Raw genomic sequence first — 22,038 nt, 5'->3', positions numbered from 1 at the left:
TGAGATACTACCTTTTATAAATACTGCGGTGAACTAGACTTTTTCACTGTAAGGCTTTGATTGCTTGATCCTAGTCTTCAGCTTTGAACCCTCTTTCCTCTATGTAATGCTCTGGCTTATGTTGCTGGACTGGTGCTGGAGCTCTCTGTGATCGTGGCTCTTGGTTGTCAAACACATTCCATGCACGTGCATGTGCTTGGAAGTGCTCTTAAAAAGGACTGTTTTCAGTCTTTACCGCTTTGTTACTATTTGTTCTCTAGTGTTCGGTGGTGCATTTGCTTGTGCAAGAATTTGCAAAGAGGTTTTCGAATCCCCGGCTCATTTCTGCGACACGAACCTGTGCTTTTTTCAGCTGCCTTGCAGGAACTCCTCCTGTCAGATTAGCATGGTCTAGTGGTCTGCATCCAGGCTATGAAAAGAGCCTCTGAGCTCTAATCCCACATCTGATGTCGAGTGCATTGATCCTCTTCTCTTCAGGATGCTATGGATGACTGTGAATGTGTGTCCTTAATGACTGGCATTATCCTCTGGAACGGTTCTTCTCTTCTTTCAAGACCTTGTTCTGTAGATGTGAAAATCCTGTTTCTGTGTTCATGGCCAAACCTATTCTCTTCCGTGTGGTCTTTTTGTCAACAGCTACCCTACAGGTCCCTCAAGGAGAGGATATAGTCTCGGCAGCAGAAATGTGTCTGAATGGACAGAAATTGTCATGCAGGCCCACCAGTCAGTAGCCTCAGACTCCATCATCCTGGCAGCACCTGGATGGGATTTCACCACGTCTCTAGGCAGTAACCAGTCTCTGTAGCCTTCTAACCTGAGTGTTTTCCCAAAAGGATTATTTCACTACCTTAGTCTCCCTCTTGGTAAAACTAGGATGATGTTCTCTTCATAGGATTAGGTGAGGATTAGCTAGTGTTTATCGGCGGCTTGCAGATAAAAGTAGTACTTTGTTTACATGTATGTCTTTTAGACTGCGTGGGCTTGATACGTGGCAGTGCTTAGCTCTGCATCTGAAAAACACCTGATCTGGGATACTGCTACAAAATAATTGCATTTTGCAATTTGGAAATTTTCTGCCCTATTCTTTTCTTTTCTTTTTTTTTTATTATCTTTTTGCTTTTATGTATTAGTGTTAATACACAGAATTCACCTGGTCGTGCTAGAAGCTCCAGTAGCATTCGTGGCTCAAGCTGTAAGGGCAATATGAAGTAGAAAGAAGCAGTGCCATCCTTCAAGAGTTATCTTGCAAGACAGAGAGAGCGCTCACTGTCTCCTGTTACCTTTCCATGCCATATATCCCTAGTTCATGAATTCAAGTATCTGAAACCTGAAATTCACAGTGGTTTTTTTTTTGTTTGTTTGTTTGTTTTTGTTTTGTTCTGTTTTTTTCCTGTTGCTTTTATCAATTCTGAAAATAAGGGCTTTGCAGCAGCTGGAATCAGCTAACAGGCTCGTTGAAAATACATCTTGTTCTTCCATCGTGATATTGGCTCTGTGGGGCTTTCTTAGTAACATGAACAGATATGACTCAGAAGACAGAGGGAGAACAACTACGTTGTGTAGGAAGTTAAAAAATATTTTTTACCATTTTTTTGGCCAGCACCACAGCCAAGCTGCGCTGCCTATATTTTATTTTTTTTAAACCCTTCTTGACAGCCTTTGGAACTTGAGCTGGTATCCTGAATTGATCTTAAACAATCAGCCTGAAATCCAAGAGAGAATAAAACACATGTTCTCAACAGCCAGTTTTTCCTTTCAGGCGGGTTGTGCTACTGCAGAGCTGCAAAAGGATGGTGTGTGTGTGGAGACACGAGCAGGAGCAAGTCTGTGGAGCAGCTTTTACCCCGCAGGCAATAAAGAGGGACACAAAACATGGAGTTTTAAATGCTGTAATTCCTAGTTTTCATGGCACCGAACTGCAAGCTGCTAGTGCAAATGTATTTATGTTACTATAGATGAGATTAGATGAGCTGTTGCATGCATTTATTATTTGAATTTGACCAAATTTGTACAATTTGGCTTCTTTTGCTTTCTTCCAGAGAGCTATACATGTGGTCTCTAAGCAGGAAGAAAATGTAGTAGAAAACTTGTTCTCAGAGTATAAGACGACACGAGAAGTGTGCAGTGAAAAAAATAATCACACTTTCCTGGAGCTGTTGTATTTACCCGTTTCGTTCTCACTGAAGGCCCAGGCAGTGCTCTCGATCTGTTCCTTGTTGCCTTCATCCTTGTTCCTTCTGTTTCTGTTGCTCTCGAGGCTCCCTTCATCTCTTCCTCCACCCTCCTGTTTTCAAAATTACTTCAGTCTATTCCCCTTAGAGAAAATTTCCTAACACTTGGCTGCAAACCCCTTCTTTCTTTCAAGCCCTTCAAGTAACCAGCTCCTTCCAGAAAACATTCCTGAGTTAATTTCCCTGAGAAATTTTTGCCCATGCCTTCTGGTTTTGAACTTTTATTGCATCTCTTTCAAGTTCCTTATGGAAGGAGCAAGTTCTTCTGTGCTTGCAGAAGGCCGTTTATGTAGTCCCTAGGCAATAAATAGCCAGGCACAGTCTGCAGGCAATAATTGCATCTCTGCCGACATTTCTGAGTCCTTATCTCTCTCCAACATAGTATCTTCTGCTCCCGTTTTTCTTGGTTTTGACCCTCTGGTTTAGTCCCTTGCACAAGTAATCTGTTAGTACACATCACAAAAATTAAATCATCATCTGTTGAACTAATTCAAAAGCAGTTGTTAATGCGTAGAGGGAAAGCTAAGTTCTGTACAGTGCACTTAAAATGGTGCCTTTCAGTAAAAGGATCAGATGGGTAGTCTGTCGTATAAGGGATTCAGCCTTCTTGCCACTAAAAGTGTTTACAGCATTTCCCACCAACTTCAGTAGGAGCAGGAGTTGATCCAAGATGGCTCTGACCAAGAACAGACAGTTTTATTTACCATCTGCTTGGGTAGCATCTTGCTGTCTGTTTTGTAGTAATATTTGGTGGTCTGGTGTCCGTTTTGATTCTTTTTATCCAGATGTTCCGCGAACACAAACCAGACTCGGTTGCTATTTAGATAGGATGTTTGCTCAGTGCTGATACACACGGCTGCTTTTCTGCAGGCTGTGAACAGAAACACTGTCCTTGTGGAAAGCTCTGCAGAATTAGTGGGGTTTGAGGGCTGGGGAAATCCTTTACGTCCCTTGCTGCTCTCCCTCCTCCTCCCCCTTCTCCTTGCTAGACTCGCTTCAGTTTCAGCTTCCGAAGATGAAAATCTTACCCTGGTAATGTCTTGTGGGTATTTCTGTCTTGGATAAACAACATTTTTTGTAGGCTCTATTGGTCGTGTCAGGTTGTATTCTAGTCATTTTCCCAGAAAAACCCCGAGGAGTCGCATACAATTGATCTGAAATGGTTTCCTATTTGCATTCGCCACTAATGCTGTGTGGAATTGTTTAAGCATTCAAATTATATTAAAAAAAAAAAATCATTCTTTTGCACTGCTCTGTTGCTCTGAACAGTTTTGCTGTAGGAAATGGACCCTAAAACCGGGTTCCTCGTGTCGTTAGGACCGTCTCATTTTCTCTGTCGCCCTGGTCCTGCCCCTGCAAGGTTGGCGGCGGGCTGGGAGCCTCTCACTGCAGCGTGGCGCAGGAGAGAAGCGCTCGGCTGCGCGGCATCCATGCTGCGCCGTCTGCCTCCTCCTGCCTCCCGGCCCGTTCGCCTTTTCAGTGGCTGAGCCAATATGTCAACGAGAGGGGAGGGAGGCTTAGCAGAGCTGCCTGAGGAATTGATTCTCCTCTGTCTCCGCGAGCAGCCTGTGTGCACGCAGCAGCGCACGGTATGGCTCTGCACAATACCCGGCTAATGCCCTCGTCAGCAGCTTCCAGGGGAAGAGCAGTGCTGGAAAAAATAATAGCGGGCCTCTGCAAGCCATAGAGAGTGCACGGACCGGAGCTAAATTTGGAAAGCTAAAGCTTATTTCATGCAAGATTATTAGAATTATTTGGGTTTCCAAATGCGTGCTCGCACGCATGTATGTGTCGTTGGCCAGCTTTTCCACGTGACTCTGCTGGATCCGAATGCAGTTGTTATTTATAGATGGCAGGAGCAGGGATGGCATTATCTTGTAGCACTCTGGTCCTGAAATTATGGCACTTGTGTGCGGGGAGAGGGGGCCAGCTGCCCTCTGAGAACTGCGGCAGGCTGCTCTGCTGTAAGTGTCTCTGTGATGCGACAGTCGCAAGTAACCCTTTCCCTCTCCCCCATCTTTCGTATTTTCAGACAGAGGAAAGAAAGGTTTTGAAAAATCAGTGTGGGCTGTGATTTGTACTGCCTTCTTCCCTGAGTGCATGGAGAAAGCAATTAGCCGTGTTCATGTTTTTACCTGTTCCTTAGATAATCTCCTTCCACCTATGTGAAAAACAAACATTCCCCGGCAGACAAAGAAGCAGCGATTTCTAATCTGTCTGAGGCTAATGTACAGGTTTAGGTGCTAACTAAAACCAGCCTGACGCTGACATGGGCTGCGTGCTTGTAGTGCTGCCAAGGTGGCCAGGGTGTGCAGGAGCAGCGATGCCGTGCCATGCCATGCCATGCCGTGCTGTGCCTTCAGACAGCGCCTGTGCACAGAAGCAGCTGCCTGGCCCCTGCCTCTGCAGCGTGCCGGGGCCCTGCTGCTGGGGCCAGGCCCCGAGCTGCGTCAGGGAATTGATCGAGCTGGAAACAAGCAGACACAATCAAACCAAACAAGAACTGTCTGCAGGAAAAAAAAAAAAAAAGCTCCGATGAGATGCCCGGTCAGGTTCACGGGGTGGTCACGCAGACAGATGCTTCAGCACAGCTGGGAGCACGCCAGCACGGCAGGGCACGGGCACGGGCAGCAGAAGCCAGGATGGACACCTGAACACAGCGCTGCTGCTGCTGCTGCTGCTGAGTACTTGGTGCCGTGAAAATACGATCAAAATGATCTGAAGATCAGGGTAGGTTAATTTAGGTGCTGAATCCAGTTTCTTAGTTTATGCCAGCTGTGGTTCTCTGTGCAGCTCTAATCGTAACAGAGCATAGCTGAGTTTTGTGTTATGGGTACTAAATAAAACAAGTGCAGTGCATGTTCTATCTTAAAGGACATCAGAATACCTCAATGAGAGCATCCGTGGCTTAAAGTCTGCTCCTTTAATACAGCGATGATTAAGGTGAGAAACAAAAAATGAATTCAGCAGGTGATTGTCATGTATTTTAAATTTAAATTTAATTGTATTGTTGCGGTATCAGTGATAATCTAAGGCTATAATCACTGTAAAGTTTGTAGGGAGAGGCAACATCTATTGTATGAACAATTAACACAGCTAGAAGAAACAAACTTTCAGGTGCACAAGCCCATCTTTTGTTCAGAATAGTTACCAGGTTCGCAGTGCAGCTTGGGAACAATTATTTGGGATTTAGTCTTGGCATGTTAATTAAATGTTAATTCACAAGGCTGCTCTCAAGAAAAGATCCTTGGTACAGGAAGAGCAGAACAGGTTGCTAGTAAAGGGAAGGTGACAAAGTTTGCAGGGCTGGTGCGACGTAGAAAATGAGAAGTAATGACACTGTTAGAAAACTGGGGGGTGAGCTGGGAAACATGGCCTGTTTGAAATTGCAGTACTTGCACACATTGGTCTGCTCTGTGTTGTCAGAACAGAAATAATTAAATTAAAAACTCTTGTGGGCTGTTTCTTTTTGCTCATGTCCTTAACTATTTCCATGTTAATCACGTAGAGATTATTTTATATGCAGCTGTATTATTATCGAAAAGAAAAGCAAAATAAATGGATGCACCCAGGGTGCTTTCAGCTTATTTCTGTTCAAATACTAAAGTTTGTATAATGTGAAAAAGGGTCCTGCCACCCCCAACTTTGAAAAAAAAAAAAAACTTCTTTTTTTCTGCTGTAACGCTTAAAGAAAAGTTGGCAAATATTGTATTAAACTAATCAAGTACAAATCTGAGGACACCTGATAAAACATTCTTTTACCATAAAGATGTAAAATAATGTAAAATTAAAGTTCAGAGCGAGACTGCAAAACCAAGAAGCAAAAGTGCCTAAAATAGCTTTTGGTCCTCCTCAGAAGTTCTGGCTGTGCAATGTTAACTTTGGAAACATGTTTCTGCTATAAATTTTGGTTGTGTGGTTTTTGTAGGTTTTTTTTTTCCCTCCTTGAAAGCCTCTCCAGATGTTTTACAGTTGTTGTTTGAAAATGTTCCATGGCAGGCATTGAGAATGCGGGCACAGAGCAGTGACCCCTTGATGTGGCGCTTGTGGTTTTTCCTTGCAAAGAAAGGAAGGTGTCTGATCCTCTCTGTGCTGGGAGCCGGCCGGTCACAGGCAGTGTGACCTTCAGCACATCACCTGTACTCAGCGTCTTTCATCTCCAGAACTTAGCCAGCAAGCCGTGTGTCCGGAGGGCCGCTTCTGCAACCTCTGCAGGAGCTCCCCGCTCTGTAGCTGACATGTTAAGTATTTTTATATCTTCTTGTCTTTTTGCAGTAATAATAAATACAATCCAGATATAAACACTTATCAGATGGGAGCTATTTGATTGAAATTCCTGTGTTCGCATTCATAGATTCATTGGACTGTAAAAGACTTCAAAAAATCATCGGTGCCATTCCCTCGTGGCTGAAGAATTGCCAATGCCATTCTCACCGGTTGCTTCTCTGACCTGGTCTCAGCCATCTCCAGTCATGGAGCCTCCTCAGCTGACCCCATTATCGTGAGGAGGGTGGTCCTGGCACCTAACTTGTGTCTATTCTGTCTCTTGGCAGTTTAAGTAGCTTATTCTTTGGCTCTTCTGCTGCAGACACGGATAAGGCATTGTTACTCTGCTGATGGAAATAACTGCTCTCAACATCCCCACATCTTAAATACACAAGCCTACTCCACACAATCTTTTCTTGCAGGTTCTGTTGATAATTTTCTCCCTGATCACTCATGACTTTTATTCCCATTCTGTGGAGGTACATTGCTGTCAAGTAGAGAGAAAGGAGAACCTGGCGCCTCTCGGACTGTGCCACCACTCAGGCAGCCAGGGCAGCTGTTGGACTTTCCTGCAGAAGGGCAGCACTGCTGAGCCCCTGCACAGCTGCTGCCCTCAGCTCCATTTCTGAGAACTCCTGATGTGGAGGCTTTCCTCACCCTGTTGTTCTGAAGGTGTGCAGCGTCATACTTTGTTCTTGTTCCTGTTGAACATAGTTTCAGACTACTTCTCCAACTTGTCAAGATCATTTTAACACCTTAATTCTGCACTGAACCAATACTCCTTTCCATCTTGTGCCACCCTGACTATGCTCAGTTTTATTACTGGCCGTTGATTTAATATAAGCTTAAGTTACCAGCCATTCTGTGTTTTGTTCAGCTGACCTTATTTCCCCTGTCTATTTGTAACAAAGTCATGTAAGTTAGAACTGAAGCCTCAGTAAAATCAAGCTAAATGATATCTACCTTGCTCTCAAGATCCCTTGTTTGCTAGCGTAAAAAAAGTACAGAAGTGTGAGATTTTTTTTCCTGACAAATCCGGTTTGGTTTTTACTCATTTTTTTCCTTTCCACTTAGTTCTTTAGAATTATTTGGGTTATTTTTCCCCAATAGGAAACTGAATCTCTAATTCTGCAGTTCTTCCACTTGTTTGTTTTTTTTTTTTTTCAAAGCACTCTCTAGATTTTCCTTGTTCCAGTCTTCCGTCATCTTCCTGACTGTGCATGGATTCCCTGCGTTGAAACTCTGCTTAAATGACTCTGGTATTTATTTTTGTAAGCAATTTTTATTGTTTGTCCTAGTGTTAGTTAGCTCAGAATTTGTTTACAGTACTAATTGGAGAGCTCAGGATGGATTAAGGGAAACGGAGCCCCTCACCTCTGGGTCACCACTTTGAATCCAGCCAAAGATGGGTTGGATTGAGTCACTTCCACTTTTCAGCTGCTCGTGTTAGGTGTGAAATCTGTGCATGACGAGAACTGGCATTACCAAATAAAAGCACACAGCGGTAATGAAAGACGCTCTTGTTTGAAACCAGAGCAGTGAAGCCCACAATTGGATGAGTAAGAAAACGAGCAGTCTAATGCCATTCGAGTGCATTTCTTTCGGAAAGCCGTATTCAAGATTCACTTGCTGGTGGCCTTTCACTGGCTTTGTCTTCTCTTTATAATGGTTCGTGCTTTCGGATGTAGCAACGTGGGTGCAGCTTAGCCTAAATGAGTTGCTTATGTATTTTATCTGGAGCTGTACAGCATGTTTAGTGCTTGCCAAATCGAGCCATTGTTGCTATGCTTTGTGATGTATTACTTTAAAGTTAATGTAGTGAATCTGGTAAGATGCTCTGCCAAGTTTTGGCAAGTGCAGAAGGAAATTGGGAAATCCCAGTTCCACTGAAGTCATGGGATAAGGATAGCAGTATTCAAATCTGTGTCTCCAGCATGTCCTGTTCCAGTTGGCAAGAGCTTTGGGGAAAACCTATGTATATGTGCGTGTGTCTTGGGAGGCATTTGTGAAGAGCTGAAGATGTGCCAAGGCAAGCTGGACCCATCCTGGAGACCAGGCTTGTGCACTGTGTCGTTCTTATGCAGCAGCCTTCAGAGCACATGCTAGGTAATGCCCAGGTTTACTCTAAGCGTATTATTCAATAAAACCTCTGTTAATTAATTTGATATTACAGCTGGTTTAATTGGGCAGTCCCCAAGTTACCTGTTTTGCTACAAACCTGTGCGGTGTGTGTTTGGTTTTTTAATACTAATCCATAACTGCATTACAGAGCGAAGCTGGGGGTTCCTGCAGGGCACAGCTCTGGCTTTGGTAATCAGGGCAACAGCAGTGACAAAGGACATGACTGAGGGTAGTGGTGAAAGCCCGTATTGTATACTGTTCCTCAGTGCTGAATCATTGCTGCTCTTCACGTCCCCCTCAGGGTTAGTGGGTGCCCTGCCGCTGCTCAGGGGAATTGGGTGCTGCGCAGTTCCCTGCACACTTCTAAAAACCTTGTCCACTTGAGGGTAATACCGAAGGCACAACTCTTCTCACTGCTCTGCTAGTGGAGCAGTTTTCTGTTGGTACTTTTAAGCTCTGGATATATCAGTTTAATACAACCCATCTACTTGGACTGCGCAGGCTGATTCTGCCTGATAGAGAAGAAGAGCGAGCACAGCCCTCAGCTGCTCCAGAAAAGAAGCCAGCTGGGGTGCAAGCCTCCTGGGACGAGGTGGGAGCTAACACCTGGGAGCAAGCCCTGGCTGTGTGCCCTGGGCATCTGCTGGCAGCCTGAGCCCCGGTCCTGCGAGGAGGGCTGGGCGCCTGGGGAGCGCCGCGGGAGGAGAGCCCGCTCCGAGCAGCCAGGCTGTTGAAAAATTACTGCTTCTGCTGCGTAATTGGCATTATGTGCGCTTCCTTTGTGCTCTTGGCATTGAGGCAGACAGGGAGCAGAAGCCTGTGTAATGACAGGGGTAGGGCTTGTCTGTCGGAGGGCTGGGACGTGTAGCGGTAACTTGGAGGAGCTGAGAGGAGGGGAAAGCACCCGTACACTGTTTTGGTGGGTAGTTACACCCTGTTTCCTTCGTGGCCTTGCTTTCCTGCCCTGACGGACTAGCTGACACGTTAGTCAGCCGCTGCCAGGCTCTGCTCAAGTGCACAAGGGGGAGAGCTGCAGGAAAATGAGTCCTTGGAGTAGTTGGGGTGAGCAGTTCCTCTCCTCTGTATTTCCCAGCTCCTTAAAGGCGCAAATGGCCTTTAAAATAAGAGGAAATCAGCCAATCTACTGTTTCCCAAGACTGTGAACAAAGATCCCATGCTTTTAATATGATTGGAGTTATTTTGCTAATATTACAGCACATTGAGCATTAACCAGTTAACATTTTATTTTTTTTTCCAAACAGTATATATTCTGCATTATCCTGTGTAAAGAATGATATTCCTAAATAACCAAGGCAATATTTATTTTCCCTCCTTTCCTTTTATTTTCTTCATTGCTTCCCTTCCCACCCCATCAAATTATCTCACAGGATGATTTATAAAAATTGTACTGAGATTGCAGCCTATACAGCAAAGGATACAAAGCCCTGGGCAGCTCTGTATTCCCTTCACATGGAATTCTCCATTTAAGAAATACAAATTTGTCTCCAAAAGCAATATAAAATTAAGGGATATGATCTGGGAAAAAAGTCTGGATTTTCTGACTTAGGCTTTAAAAAATGTTTTCAGCCCGGTGCATTTCATTCTGAGATAGAACAGCAAGCCAGCGAGGTGGTGCTGAATAGAGAGTTCTCCAAGTCAGACTCATCCTTTTTCCCTAATATTTTCATTGCAGTGAGTAAGAAATACGGGTCTGCCAGTCTGCCTATTGAACTATCTACTGCAGCTTAACTGCAGCAAGAAAACGGTAATCCTATTGTGCTCCTCCAGCAGCCTCCTGGGAAGCAGAAGGCATTGAAATTACTGAGCTGTTGTCCTATCCCCTCCTCACCTGTCTTCCTAGCTGTAAATATAGTGTCTGCCTGTAAATAACAGTTTGCTGCACCTTTAAGCGCGTTCCCTAACAAGAGGCGGTGATTTACTGAGGTGATAAGCTGTAACTAATACTAGGGTATCATAATAGGTAAATAGATTAACACCGTGCTTCTCTGTATTTTGCTTTCTAGGGAGCCCACTGGCTCATTCGCTCCCAGATGCTTACTGCAGCACTTCGCAGTGCGCCGAGTTAACTCAGTGGGTTACAGGGCTGTAGCTATCGACGGCGGGGTGTGTGCGGCTAATGAAACGCATTAGCGGATCTATCGGGCAGCATTGATTGCTTAGCCTATTTGCCTTTCCCTTTCTGTTCCCTCGCCCAAAAAGGATTATAACGGGCTGTGCCCAGTATTCAGTGCCAGGGCCGTAAGCTGCCCTTCAGGACGCGTCGCCGTTGTCCGTCACGTCATTGTTGCTGTGTGAGCGCAAGTACGCCGCCAGCCTTTGTCGTCAAGAAGTCAGAAGCCACGCAGGCAGCCTGGGCATGACGTGTGGGCCTCCCTCACCTCGAGCCAACGCTGTCTGCCCCCGTGTCTGCCCTTCGCAGGGCCCTGCCGACGAGCCCTCTCTGCCCCCTCGTGAGCTGATGGGTGCTCCCTGCCTTCGCCAGCCGCGCCGCCGAGTGTCTGGTGGAGGTCTCTGCTTTGACGCCGTGTGACAGGTTTTCAGCACAAAAGGACCCTAGCAGGAAATGAACAATGCTTGGGGGAGCGTTGCCAGTCCTCATAATGGTGCCGCACATCTTGTGATATTTGGCACGTTCCTAAATACCTGGCTCCTGGAGGCGGGGGATTAAATAACGATTGCTTCCTTCCTCTTTGAAGCAAAGCTTAGCTCTGTGGTTGCAGAGAAATGCTTGAAATGTCACTCGAGCTGAAGGGAAAAAAAATCTTCTGCCTTCCGCTCCTCCCTGTCCCCAGGCCCCCAGAGTATAGACTGCAGTGTTCATCTATGGTTTCTCAGTGAAAGTGTTTACAAGTATGGGAGGCATCCAGAGGCTGTAGTGTGGCTGGCTCTGGGTATGTGGGAGGATTTATCAGTGTTATGGGGAGAGGTGGGTCCCGTTCTGCACCGAGGCACTCATGTGCTTTCACTCCTCTTTAGGGAAAGGAGAAACAAAGATGGGGCTGGGTGCGGGAAGCTGAATACCTCGGAATGAGCTCCTTTTTTCTGCTTCCTTAGGAGACCTCGTTGGCTCTTTGTGATTGAAATTGCTTTTATTTTTAATCTTTGTTTTTCTCTATTTCACAAGTGCAAAAGCAGAGGCTGCTCATTTCTGTGTTGGTTTCCTAACATAGTCATTGTTAGCAAATCGGTATTGATTTATTCCTACGAAAATACATCAACGTTTGAAGTAAAATGCAATCCCATTAAGAATGATACAGGTCTTCCAAATGGAGAAAAGTAGGTCAAATATTGCACCAATCAACCCCGAGCATGTTCCTTTAAGCAAAATAAATGTGTGAATACACTTAAACTGTCAGCATGTCATTTGATTGCCATTATTATGCGTCTTTTGGCATGAGCTGGCAAAGCCCTCTGCGACTGAACGCTGGTTGAAAATGTCAGCTCTGGTGTGTTAACCGGGCTGTGTTTTACATTTGTATTTTGCACGGGGGGCAAGGGGGTGCATGCTTAAAGAAATCTTGTCCCCCCCCCACAACAGTTGACTCCAACTTACGCAGGAGAGCTCCGCTATTGTATGCAAGGGGCATTGTAGCAATGCAGCACAGGAACACGATTTAAATCTGATCATTAAAGTGCCGCAGCGAGAGGCTGTGAGAGACGGTGTGGATGGTCCATCTGCAAAATCTGTGCTCCTGGTTTACAAGGAGGAGGGGTGGAGGGGGGAGAAAAAGCAGCTGCTTGGCTGTGCTATGAGAGGGAGAGACTGACTGTTGGCACCATCTGTAGCTGTCCTTTGTGCTTGCTGCTTTATCTGTTCATTATAGTATGATACTGAATTTCTCGTGCTTTGAGTGTAAATGAGTTGAGATGTGCCCAATACTGTCAGCATAAAAAGCAGTAACTAAGTACGCTAAAGATGAATAGCGTAATCTGTAAATTCATTTTGAGTTTGTTTCATCTGACTTGAATAGCACAGGAAGTGATGTTCTCCAGAAGGCAGCTGTACCAGATGTGGGGGTATATCCTCACCCTGCCAGCCAGCGCCGGTGGAGGTGGATGGGGTAAGGAAGAGGGAGGGCAGCGTGGCATTTCAGGTGAATGGGGGCAGGATCATTCGGAGGGTCCTTGCTCTGGCTGGGGCAGGGGGATGCCCGGGGGCTGGTGGCTCTGGACTGGGCTGCTCACAGCTCCGTCTGCATGCCGTGCACAAACACCGGCGCTGGGAAGAGAGCGATTATTATACATGGTACATGAGTCGAAACATCCCAGGGGAGGAAAGGTTAAACCTCTCAGTAATGAGTGCTGTGATAGGGATGAGTAAATTCATTGCGTTTTATACCTGCAGTCTCTTAGTTTGTCAAAAACACGAGCCCTCTCTAGATAACTTGTAGAATGTAACTGTCTGGCTTATCTTGAGGACCTCTTTGTTCTTTGGCACTTTACATTTCACCTTTATAAACGCGTCTGTTAGATATTAGTAATAATAATAACTCATTAATATCTTTTCTTATCTCCACCTCGCTGAAGCAGTGCTATCTTGTTGGCATATTCCTTTTCCAGAAGTTGCTCTGCTTTTTTTTCAAAGCAGGTATGGCCTTTGTTTGCGGATTCATGTCCTCAGCCCCATTAGGTTGTTGCTCCTTATCTTTTTTCTCAAGTGCATATACGTGTACAGAAGGAGCAGCTCCCTCCGCATCGGAGCCACGGCTAAGATGGACGGTTTCCATTTGACACTGCAGTAATTACACTCAGCTGTGGCAGTGCTCAGCATGCCCTGTCACCCTGACATGGCTGCGTTCGCCGTTCGGAGCACACTTGGTTCGCTCTGCTCAGCACCCGAGCGGCCGGAGCGTGCGTAAAGACGCTCGGCCAGGCAGCGATTTTCATCCGGGCGGCTGGAAAAGGGGGAGGGGGCCTTTGTCACCGCCACATTAGTAATGATATGCCAGGGATAAAAGGTGAGTATAATTTGATCAAATGCTTGTTGACAGATTCCTTGGCTAATAGAGAAGCAGCTTAGACTGACACTCGGTGCTGGAGCATTTCACACATCTCGGGGGAGCGCTCCCTGTGGGCTGCGTGTGAGGCTGACAATTTCGGAGTGGCCGTGTTGAGTTACATAAAGGAGCGGTGTCCCCTTTTTGTCATAGCAGTGCTCCAAACTGCTTCCTTAAACACCACTCTTGACCTTCTGCCTGATAAATGCAATGAGTTCACTGCATCTCCTTTGTCCAGACACAGGAACAGTCTGGATTGAACTGTTTTTCTTGTGCCCAGTAAACTTAAGAAATTTCAGTTGTTTCTCAAACTGAAAAATCATATTTGCGGGCATTCTTGGCAAAACACTTCTTTTTTTTCTTACAAATACGACTTTACAATTAGTCCCTTGGGAATTTGCTCTACTAAGTATTTGTTGACAGTACCTCTGAGTATCTACTGAGAAAAGAATGGGGTTGCTACCAGTGGTTTGCTACTGCTTGGAATTTTGTTACTAGGTTAAAAGATAACCATCAGAAAAAAAATAAGAAATGAAAATAAAAGCCTGAATTTTAGATAATTCTTCATTTGTCTCTTAAATCTGCGAGCTTAAAATTACACTGAGAGCTCTCTTCCTTAAACCGCTGTGGCAGTTTGTTTCTGAGGAGCCTTCTGGTTCTCACCTGCTAGCACAATCTGTTGGCTTGTGTTCGGTTTACATCACCCTAGGAAAGCACTTAGTTTAAAAAAAAAATAAATACAAAGCATTTTATTGTTAGGAAGTTTTTGCAAAGCAGACTTGGAAGAATGAAAAACCCCAAGCACTTCCCCTTGGGGATGTTTCTGCAGCTCCAGAACCGAGTGCAATTTGTCTGCGCCTCGTCTGGTGAAGCCCTTCCCCGCGCCATACCTTAGCGACGTTTTGCCCAAGCCACTGTGGTCCTGGGGCTCCACGGGCAGCCCTGTGGCCCGGGGGTGTTACTGGAGGCTGCTGTGCGCTCGCTGGAGCCAGGCTGCGCTCACAGTTGCTTTCTCAGGCTCTGTTCATTCCAAAGAACATGGGTTTTGTAACAGGGGCTGGTCTTCTCTGACTGAGGGTGCCTAAGGAAAGGCCACATTTTCAGAGATAATGAACCCTTTCATGTCTTCAGAGGGAGTTGCAAGCTTTTAGTCTCTAGGAAATCTCTGCCTATCATCGTTCATAAGCATGATTTTCCTGTAAGCACAGAAGTACCCTTATTGACCAGAAGATTAGTCACATAATGGAAGCAAGCATTTACGGGTTATGCTGGTTCAAATATAGATCTAAGTGCCTAACTTTTGTATACACACATTAGTGTGGCTGTATTCTCATGTTTATCTATTCAGGACTGGTAGCTAGTAGTTTTGGAAATGAATTCCAGCACATGGGTTTCTCTTCATGCCTCTCCAATTAAGCTTTTGCACAAAAATAGCCCAACAGAAAAGAGATCTTGTTATCCTTTGCTCCCCTCTGTGAATGATGTCTTCTGTATGTTTTTGTTACATTTCTGTTAGTGTGAAATGAACTCTTCCACGTTTTTTTTCACTCACAACAGCTACCCCATGTCCTTGTGCCTCATCCATTCTCCATCTCTTTGCTGCTCAGCTCAGACGAGTTCTCTCATGCCTCCTGGGCTGCGCAGAATGTTTGTAACTTGTGTAAAAACATTGTAATGATAGTGTAGGGCAATTACAGACTCAATTTGATAGGATAATAATGTGAGTGGTGGATCGTGGATGAGCTTTTCACTCCTGGGGCTTGTCTGTTCAGATTGTGGCTCTTGTTATAGCAGCTTGTGTCTGCACTCAGCTGTACCGGTTACTCCGTTGTGCACTTACTGTCATTTTGCTCTGTTTGCACAGCGCTGCTTTCGTCGTGGTGTGAGGAGCTGGGACGGCTCTTGCTGCTTCGCCACCAGAAAAGCCGGCAGAACGATCCTCCAGGGAAGCTACCCATGCAACCCCCCATGAACTCTATGAGCTCCATGAAACCCACCCTCTCTCATAGGTGAGTCTCAGCCCAGTCTGTGGGAGTGGAAGCATGCACAGATATACCACGTGGCAGATGTTTTAACTGAAATGCTTGTTACAAAGGTAGCTAAGGTGTTCTGTGCACTGAACAGTGCAGCAGACAACAGGGGATGTATGATTACAGCACGTCCCAAATAAATGCAGTTTTTGTCTTTGCTGTTACCTGGTGCATAGTGGAATGATGCTTCTATCATCAAATCTGTGCTCAGATCAAGTGGGCTTACTTTCAAACTTGAAGCTGTGCCCTAAGGATGAACTTGTACAACATACCTCTCAGCAGACATCTTCCAAATACGGCTGGCTTTTCTTGAGGTTGTTCTGTTTGTACGTTGCGTTAAAAATGCCATGCTAGTTTAAAGCACTTGTGTAGTGGGAGTACCCATAGCTGTGAGAATGTCCTACATCACCTTACATCAGATGAGGACCACAAAGTAGTTAATTCAGAAAAAATGGGAGCACTAAAGGGCACTAGAAGAAACCAAGGATGTGAGCTTTAGATTAACAGTTCACACAGAGAAACAGAAATTGTATTTCTTGCCTTCGGAGCTTAGGTCAAGGCAAAAGCTGAGGAGTAAGTGTAGACAGGGTTAAACATTCACTTTATGTTTTATATTTCAGAGTTTTTTTCAAGGCTTACATTCCCACAGCATCACATTAAAGAAATCACAATAGTATAAATTGTTTTTTTTGTAGGGCACTCCTGTTAGTAAAGAATTATTACAGTGTAGGTGAGGCTAAATCCTTGTACCTAGATCTGTGGCAGCATAATATGTCTTGAACGTCCATGTTAGAATGGAGCTTAGGGATTTGACTCATCTTTGTACTAGTGTATTTGCATGTGTGAAATTGTCTTGAAACCACATCTTTTTCCCACATATGTTGTATTTATGGGAGAACCATGAGAACTCTGCCTTTTTATTTTAGTACTTGAGAATAAAGACCTTTTTCTAGAATAACTAATACAATATTGCTGACTTTTTGAAGCATCTGCATTTTCACTTTTTTCAGTTGATTATGTAATGATGGATTGTAAACGTGCTTCAAAACAAAAGTAGAAAACCTTCTGTTGTAAAACGATTTTTTACACTTTGGGAGAAGCTTTGCAGAATCCTGGATGAAATTTAGCAGAGCGGTCAGTCTGCACAAAAACATGTGGTGCAGTATATAAACACTCTGAGGTGTCGTTTTGTAGATTTTAGATGCACAATTTGCACCTGACCTTTTAGCCTGTGTTACCCAGAAGCCCATAAGGTACAGATGAAAGCACTGTCCTACCTCACAGAGGCTGTGTACTGTATTGCTAGATAAGATAGATACAATTCTTTTGTCTTTCATGGCAGTTCTCCCTCAAAACCATGACACATTAGAAAGCGCAAATACTCTCTCCTGCTAAATGCTCTCTCACTGGCATTTCTGCAATAGCAGCTTACCCAGTGCTCTAGCTAAGAGTAGAACATCCTGTCTGGTATCAAGCAGTCCCTGTAAGTTTCTCTTGAGTAATGTCCTTGAAATGCTTTACGCAAAATGACGCTGGGAGTTAGCTCTAAATTACTGCTGTTTACCTATGAGATATCCCTCTAGAAACATTATTTCCGTGGCACAACTTCTTATCTATAATAGCTGCAGCAGCATCTTAGGGATTTGAAATACCTGCCAGCCGTGGAGCATCGCTGCTTCCATGTGTACTGTTCTCTCATCTGTAATTTAGCCGTAACTACGACTGCTCGAAGTATCTCAGGTGGTACATTACAATGAGACATCTTGTGGCTCTCCAACTTCTTTTTCCAGCTGGAAGTGTTTATTTTCATGGACGTTTTATGATGGGTCTATCAGACAGTAGTGAACTATGAGGTAGGGAAGAACTGAGTTTTCTGTTTGCTAAACAGAAGATGAAAAGCACTTAAATATAGCCCCAGTGATAAAGCTGTTGGTGAGGCAACATTTGTATATTTTTATTAGATCACATTTGGGTTAAAAGCGTAGTATTAAAGTTCACAGTATGTTATCTCTAATTCACAAGGGTTTTGTGTAAATTAGGAAAAAAAAGAAAAAAGAAAAAAGAAAGTTTTGCATTTCCTAGAAGAAACTAATATAGCTAGCTATTTCAAGTTTTGTAGAAGAATTTGATAGCAAGTTAGAGCAACCAAGAGCATATTCAAGAACTTAGCGTAGCTCAGCAAAGAGAATATAGGATATATGACAACTGCTGAACATCACTAGACAGAAAAGAAACTTCCCCTGTCATCAGACTGTCTGGAGTACCTAATGCAGGACTTTCTCTGACATTGCTTTTACTAGCAACAGAATTACCCAGAACTCCAGTCAGACGCTATAGATTGTCATTGCATGTTACATTGCATACTACAGAATTACAGCTGCATAGTAGTGAAGCTTAAAGAGGCCTTGGCTATTTAAAGTAAATTCTGACTCAAGAATGTATCATAAGAGTTGAAATCTAAGGATTTGTATTTAAGAAACTGGGGGCACATACATTGGAAGGAGTTCAGGTTTGGCCTAGTTTTAGGGTAACCTTTTATTTTGAAAAAGTTAATGGGAGAGTGGGAGAAAACTGAGGTAGACAGGTCAAGGAGGGCTTTGGTAGCAATGTTATTGGTCAAATGGACACTTAGTGAGAGCAGAATGTAAGCCATGTAAGGATTTGCACATGTGCAAAAAATGCTTTCAAAGTAAAGACTGCCTTGTGCTAATTTATTTTTAAATTTAGCCTTTCATTAACAGAGTGATTGAGTGTTAAATAAGTACGCAAGTTGCATATAGAACAAAAATTCAATGAAATACCTACTTTATAATGCCAGATGGTTGGTTAGACTGCAAACTCATGCGCTTTATAAACAGAGTGAACGCTGGATTCTCAAAAAAAAATAAATATCTATGTAATGCAATAATTTTGAGCTCAAAATTGAGCATGAGATGCACTCATTTTTTTAGACTTCTTTACTGATTCACATGGGTAAACTTTACATGTGTACTGAGGGACCAGTGTGAGACCTACCCACCTCTTTAATCCTGTGTAACTTCCAATTTAAATCCTTCTTAAAGGATTTGTGGGGGACTTAAGGAGAGCCTGTAGTCTTTGGGCTGGCCGTTTGCACAGGAGTGAAATTTCATGCTTAACGTAACTTCTTTGTATTGCAGTTTTCTATTCTGACATAATGTCGATAACAATAGACAAATACTACTCCAGGTGGCTGATTTTTACTTTTAAAGGCGCTTTAAGATTTTTGGCAAATGCTGCTACTGCTTTGATGAAGTTCCTGCTTATCACTTTATTACATTAAGTGATGGACCTTGGTAGATGTGGATCAAATTGAATCTTGGTTAAAATGGGCATGGTTTCCACCGTACTCAGTGGAAATTGCACCCTACTTTGTCAATGAGAACACCTGAAGATGTGCAGCTGTTAATTGCAGCCTGCTATGTTGTCGTGAGTGTTTTTTGGGTTCTTACTGTCATCTTTCTCATTTCAAATATTGTTCTTCTGTATTAATAAGCAGCTGTCCTGCAGTTAGTGACCAAATGTCTAGAGTAATGTCTGCATAGGGAAGTCAAGATTGATGAAAAATACAAAGATCAAGTTATTTTTAATACAAATTACTTAGTGCCAGAGGTTTTGATGAAATTAAACAGTAGATCAAATTAAGTAGTAATTCAATATTACAGTAGGTACTTTATTATCATTATTGTTTTATGTTCAGGCAATTGCCATAAATACCTTTTATTGGTAAGACTTGCTTTACAAGGGTGCTTATTTTAGTGTTTGTTTTGGCACTTGATCTTCCAACTTAACTAACACCTGAACTTGCATCGGTAGGAGCAGCATTCTCTCTTGGAAGAGAATGATGATTGTGTCTGATTTTGTACTGGGTGGTTAGGACCACCCCTGAAATGGGCTGCTAAGAATCAAGGGTGATCCAGCAATAAGGGACCAGCAGCAACATTGTCAAAGTTTCTGCAAAGGTTATAGCCTTTTCAATTTTGCCGTGGTAGGCACTTTCGGCTGATAGTGATAGTCACTTGAAAAATGTCTAGATGAGGGAAACGGTTCAAGTGATAGCTCTGGTGTGGGGTGTATAGTCTTATGGAAACACGTATGTTGTGCATCTTCCATACGTCAGTTTCAAGTTGGGGATCACTTCATTATTGCATGTGGCTGGGGTATAGAGCAACAATCTTTGAAAAAAAATCAAAAGTTCAGGTGAAAGATAAGATTGTTTTAGTCATTTCATCTATTTATTTATGAAATAGTGAAATAAATATTATTAGGGAGTGAACAGATGGCAAATCCAAATGTAAGAGAATATAGTTGGTAAAGTATACTCGGTTCAAGTAACTCTCCCAATTCTGTAAGAGCAGTCTCTCTTTTTTAAAAAAAAAAAATAAAAAATCTTCTAAACCAAAAAATGTTAAAATCCACCATCAGGAGAAAACAAGAGGAAAGTTCAGAATTTATAAATGTTTCTGCAGAAGTGGCATTACTTAAAGGGAAAAAAAAAAAAAGACAAAATTTGTTAAAAGCAGTTTTAAGTAAGACCCCTGATGCTCCGAGCACTGCTTGGAAATACTGTCCCAAGACTGTTTGCCCGTCTTTGTCCCCTGAGAGCACTAACATTAGATTTAGCATACTCTTATTCTGGGGAGGAACAGGAAGAAAGCCTTGAATGTTGGAACTAAAAGCAATGATTAGTGCTCTCTACTTGAAAACTGAACGTGTGTGACCATAAGCTGTTAATAATTAAACCTTTAATATTTTCATGTGAAAAATCTGCATTTCATTTTAGGTGAGATTATTTTGCGGTCAGTTCTTGTGGTAAAAGGAGAGACTGATAGATATGAGCTCTGAAAAAAGTAATGGGCAGCTTAAATCCTCTTCAAATGTATATTCCTCACGTCTGGTAAAAAAGGTATAGGGTTTTGTTGTGTGTTTATTGTTTACAGCACCTTGCACACATCATGATAGGGTTTCTGTACTGGCTAGGGTGTCAAAGTAAGTGCTTTTGCTGTAAGAGCAATATGTGGTAGTACAGCTACTGTAATTTTGTGACGGTATTTGTACATACATGTAAGTGTTACTCTTTACATTTTTTTCCTCTATGTTTTATGTATAACATGAAGTTTGGGGTTTTGTGATACATATATGATTTTTTGAATTAAAAAGTTCCAGCTGATATTTTTATAAATCCAGATGAAGACTTGGCAAATACTATTTAAGGAATGTCTGCTGACTGAGGCAAAATCTGACCTTCTCAGGCTTTGCCTTGTCTACAGTAGTTTTTGAAATGTAGGTATGCGTTCGAAAAGACAGCTTTCATCCCTGTCAACGGGGCATATTGAATGTCCAGTTCCTAAAAATGCCTAATTGATTGCGATTGAAGTTTAGTGATACGCATAATAGTCTCATGAGCTTTACACGAGGGCTGCTCTCAGAAGCAGATGGTTCGTGCCCCGGGTCAAGGCGATTTTGCTCTTCCAGTGCGCTGGGAAGGCTCCCTCTGTCACTTGCTCTCAGCAACCCAACTCATTTGGGGTGGCACAGGTGTTACAAATCATTCAGCGGGGACAGTGCTGGTAGCCTTTACCCAAGCTCCCTGTCAATGCAGTAACTGTGCAGTGGCACAGAAAGCTGTGCAGTGCCTGGCTCCGTGATGCAGCGCTCAGTAAAATCACCGGGCATAGTGTGCTGGCCTGGGGGGCCGCGGGGTCCTGGGGCAAGGTGCTAAAGTGGTTGGTGGTGTCAGCTTGTGCGGAGTGGGAAAGGAAATCACTGCTGTACAGGGTGCTAATGTGTTCTCATTTTCATATTTGTGGTGTTTTTTTGTTGTTGTTGTTTGTGTTTGTTGGTTGTTTTGTTGGTTTTTTTTTGGGTGGGGGGCAACTGGCCAATATGAACACGTGTATTTGGTCTGAAACCTGGTGTTTTTCTGGATGCCTCTTCCTTACACGCACCTGTAATGGATTGCTAGATGAAAACGTGACCCTCCGCAGGATTCCTCTGTAAACAGCTTATAAGAGGAGTGTATTCCCCATAAGTTGTCTTTCTTTATTACTCCCCCTCCTCCCGTACCGAGTGCTGCCGGTGTGGCAGGAGGCAGGAGAGGAGCTGTGGTGCGGCGGGTCCCCAACTCCTCGCCTTCTGCCGGGGCTCACCACAAAGGCGCCCTCCCGCCCCCCAGCACCCCGGGGGCCCGGCGCGGTTATGAAGGGGCCGCTCCGCACCTGGGGGGCTGCTGCGGGGCCGGGGGCTCCTCCGGGGCCGGGGGGCACCCCCGCAGCTTGCCCCCAGCCCCACAGCCCGGGGAAGGCACCGCGGGATGCCGGGGCGACGGCTCGGCGGCCGCAGTGCCACCAGCAC

At 44.0% G+C, this 22,038-nt stretch overlaps 1 protein-coding gene across 16 annotated transcripts in view; it reads left to right on the top strand.

The window, feature by feature from the left end:
* ZMIZ1 (zinc finger MIZ-type containing 1) overlaps positions 1 to 22,038 on the top strand; it is a 344,474-nt gene that overhangs the window by 275,919 nt on the left and 46,517 nt on the right. For all 16 annotated transcript variants that reach the window (XM_068689469.1, XM_068689467.1, XM_068689458.1 and 13 more), the window contains one exon: positions 15,501 to 15,645. In XM_068689469.1, coding sequence (XP_068545570.1) covers positions 15,501 to 15,645 — 145 coding nt within the window. The remainder of the gene's footprint in view (positions 1 to 15,500; positions 15,646 to 22,038) is intronic.

Source organism: Anas acuta, chromosome 7 (genome assembly GCF_963932015.1).
Source record: "Anas acuta chromosome 7, bAnaAcu1.1, whole genome shotgun sequence".
In the NCBI taxonomy this organism is placed as follows: Eukaryota; Metazoa; Chordata; class Aves; order Anseriformes; family Anatidae; genus Anas; species Anas acuta.
This window is presented reverse-complemented; position numbering and strand designations above follow the sequence as displayed.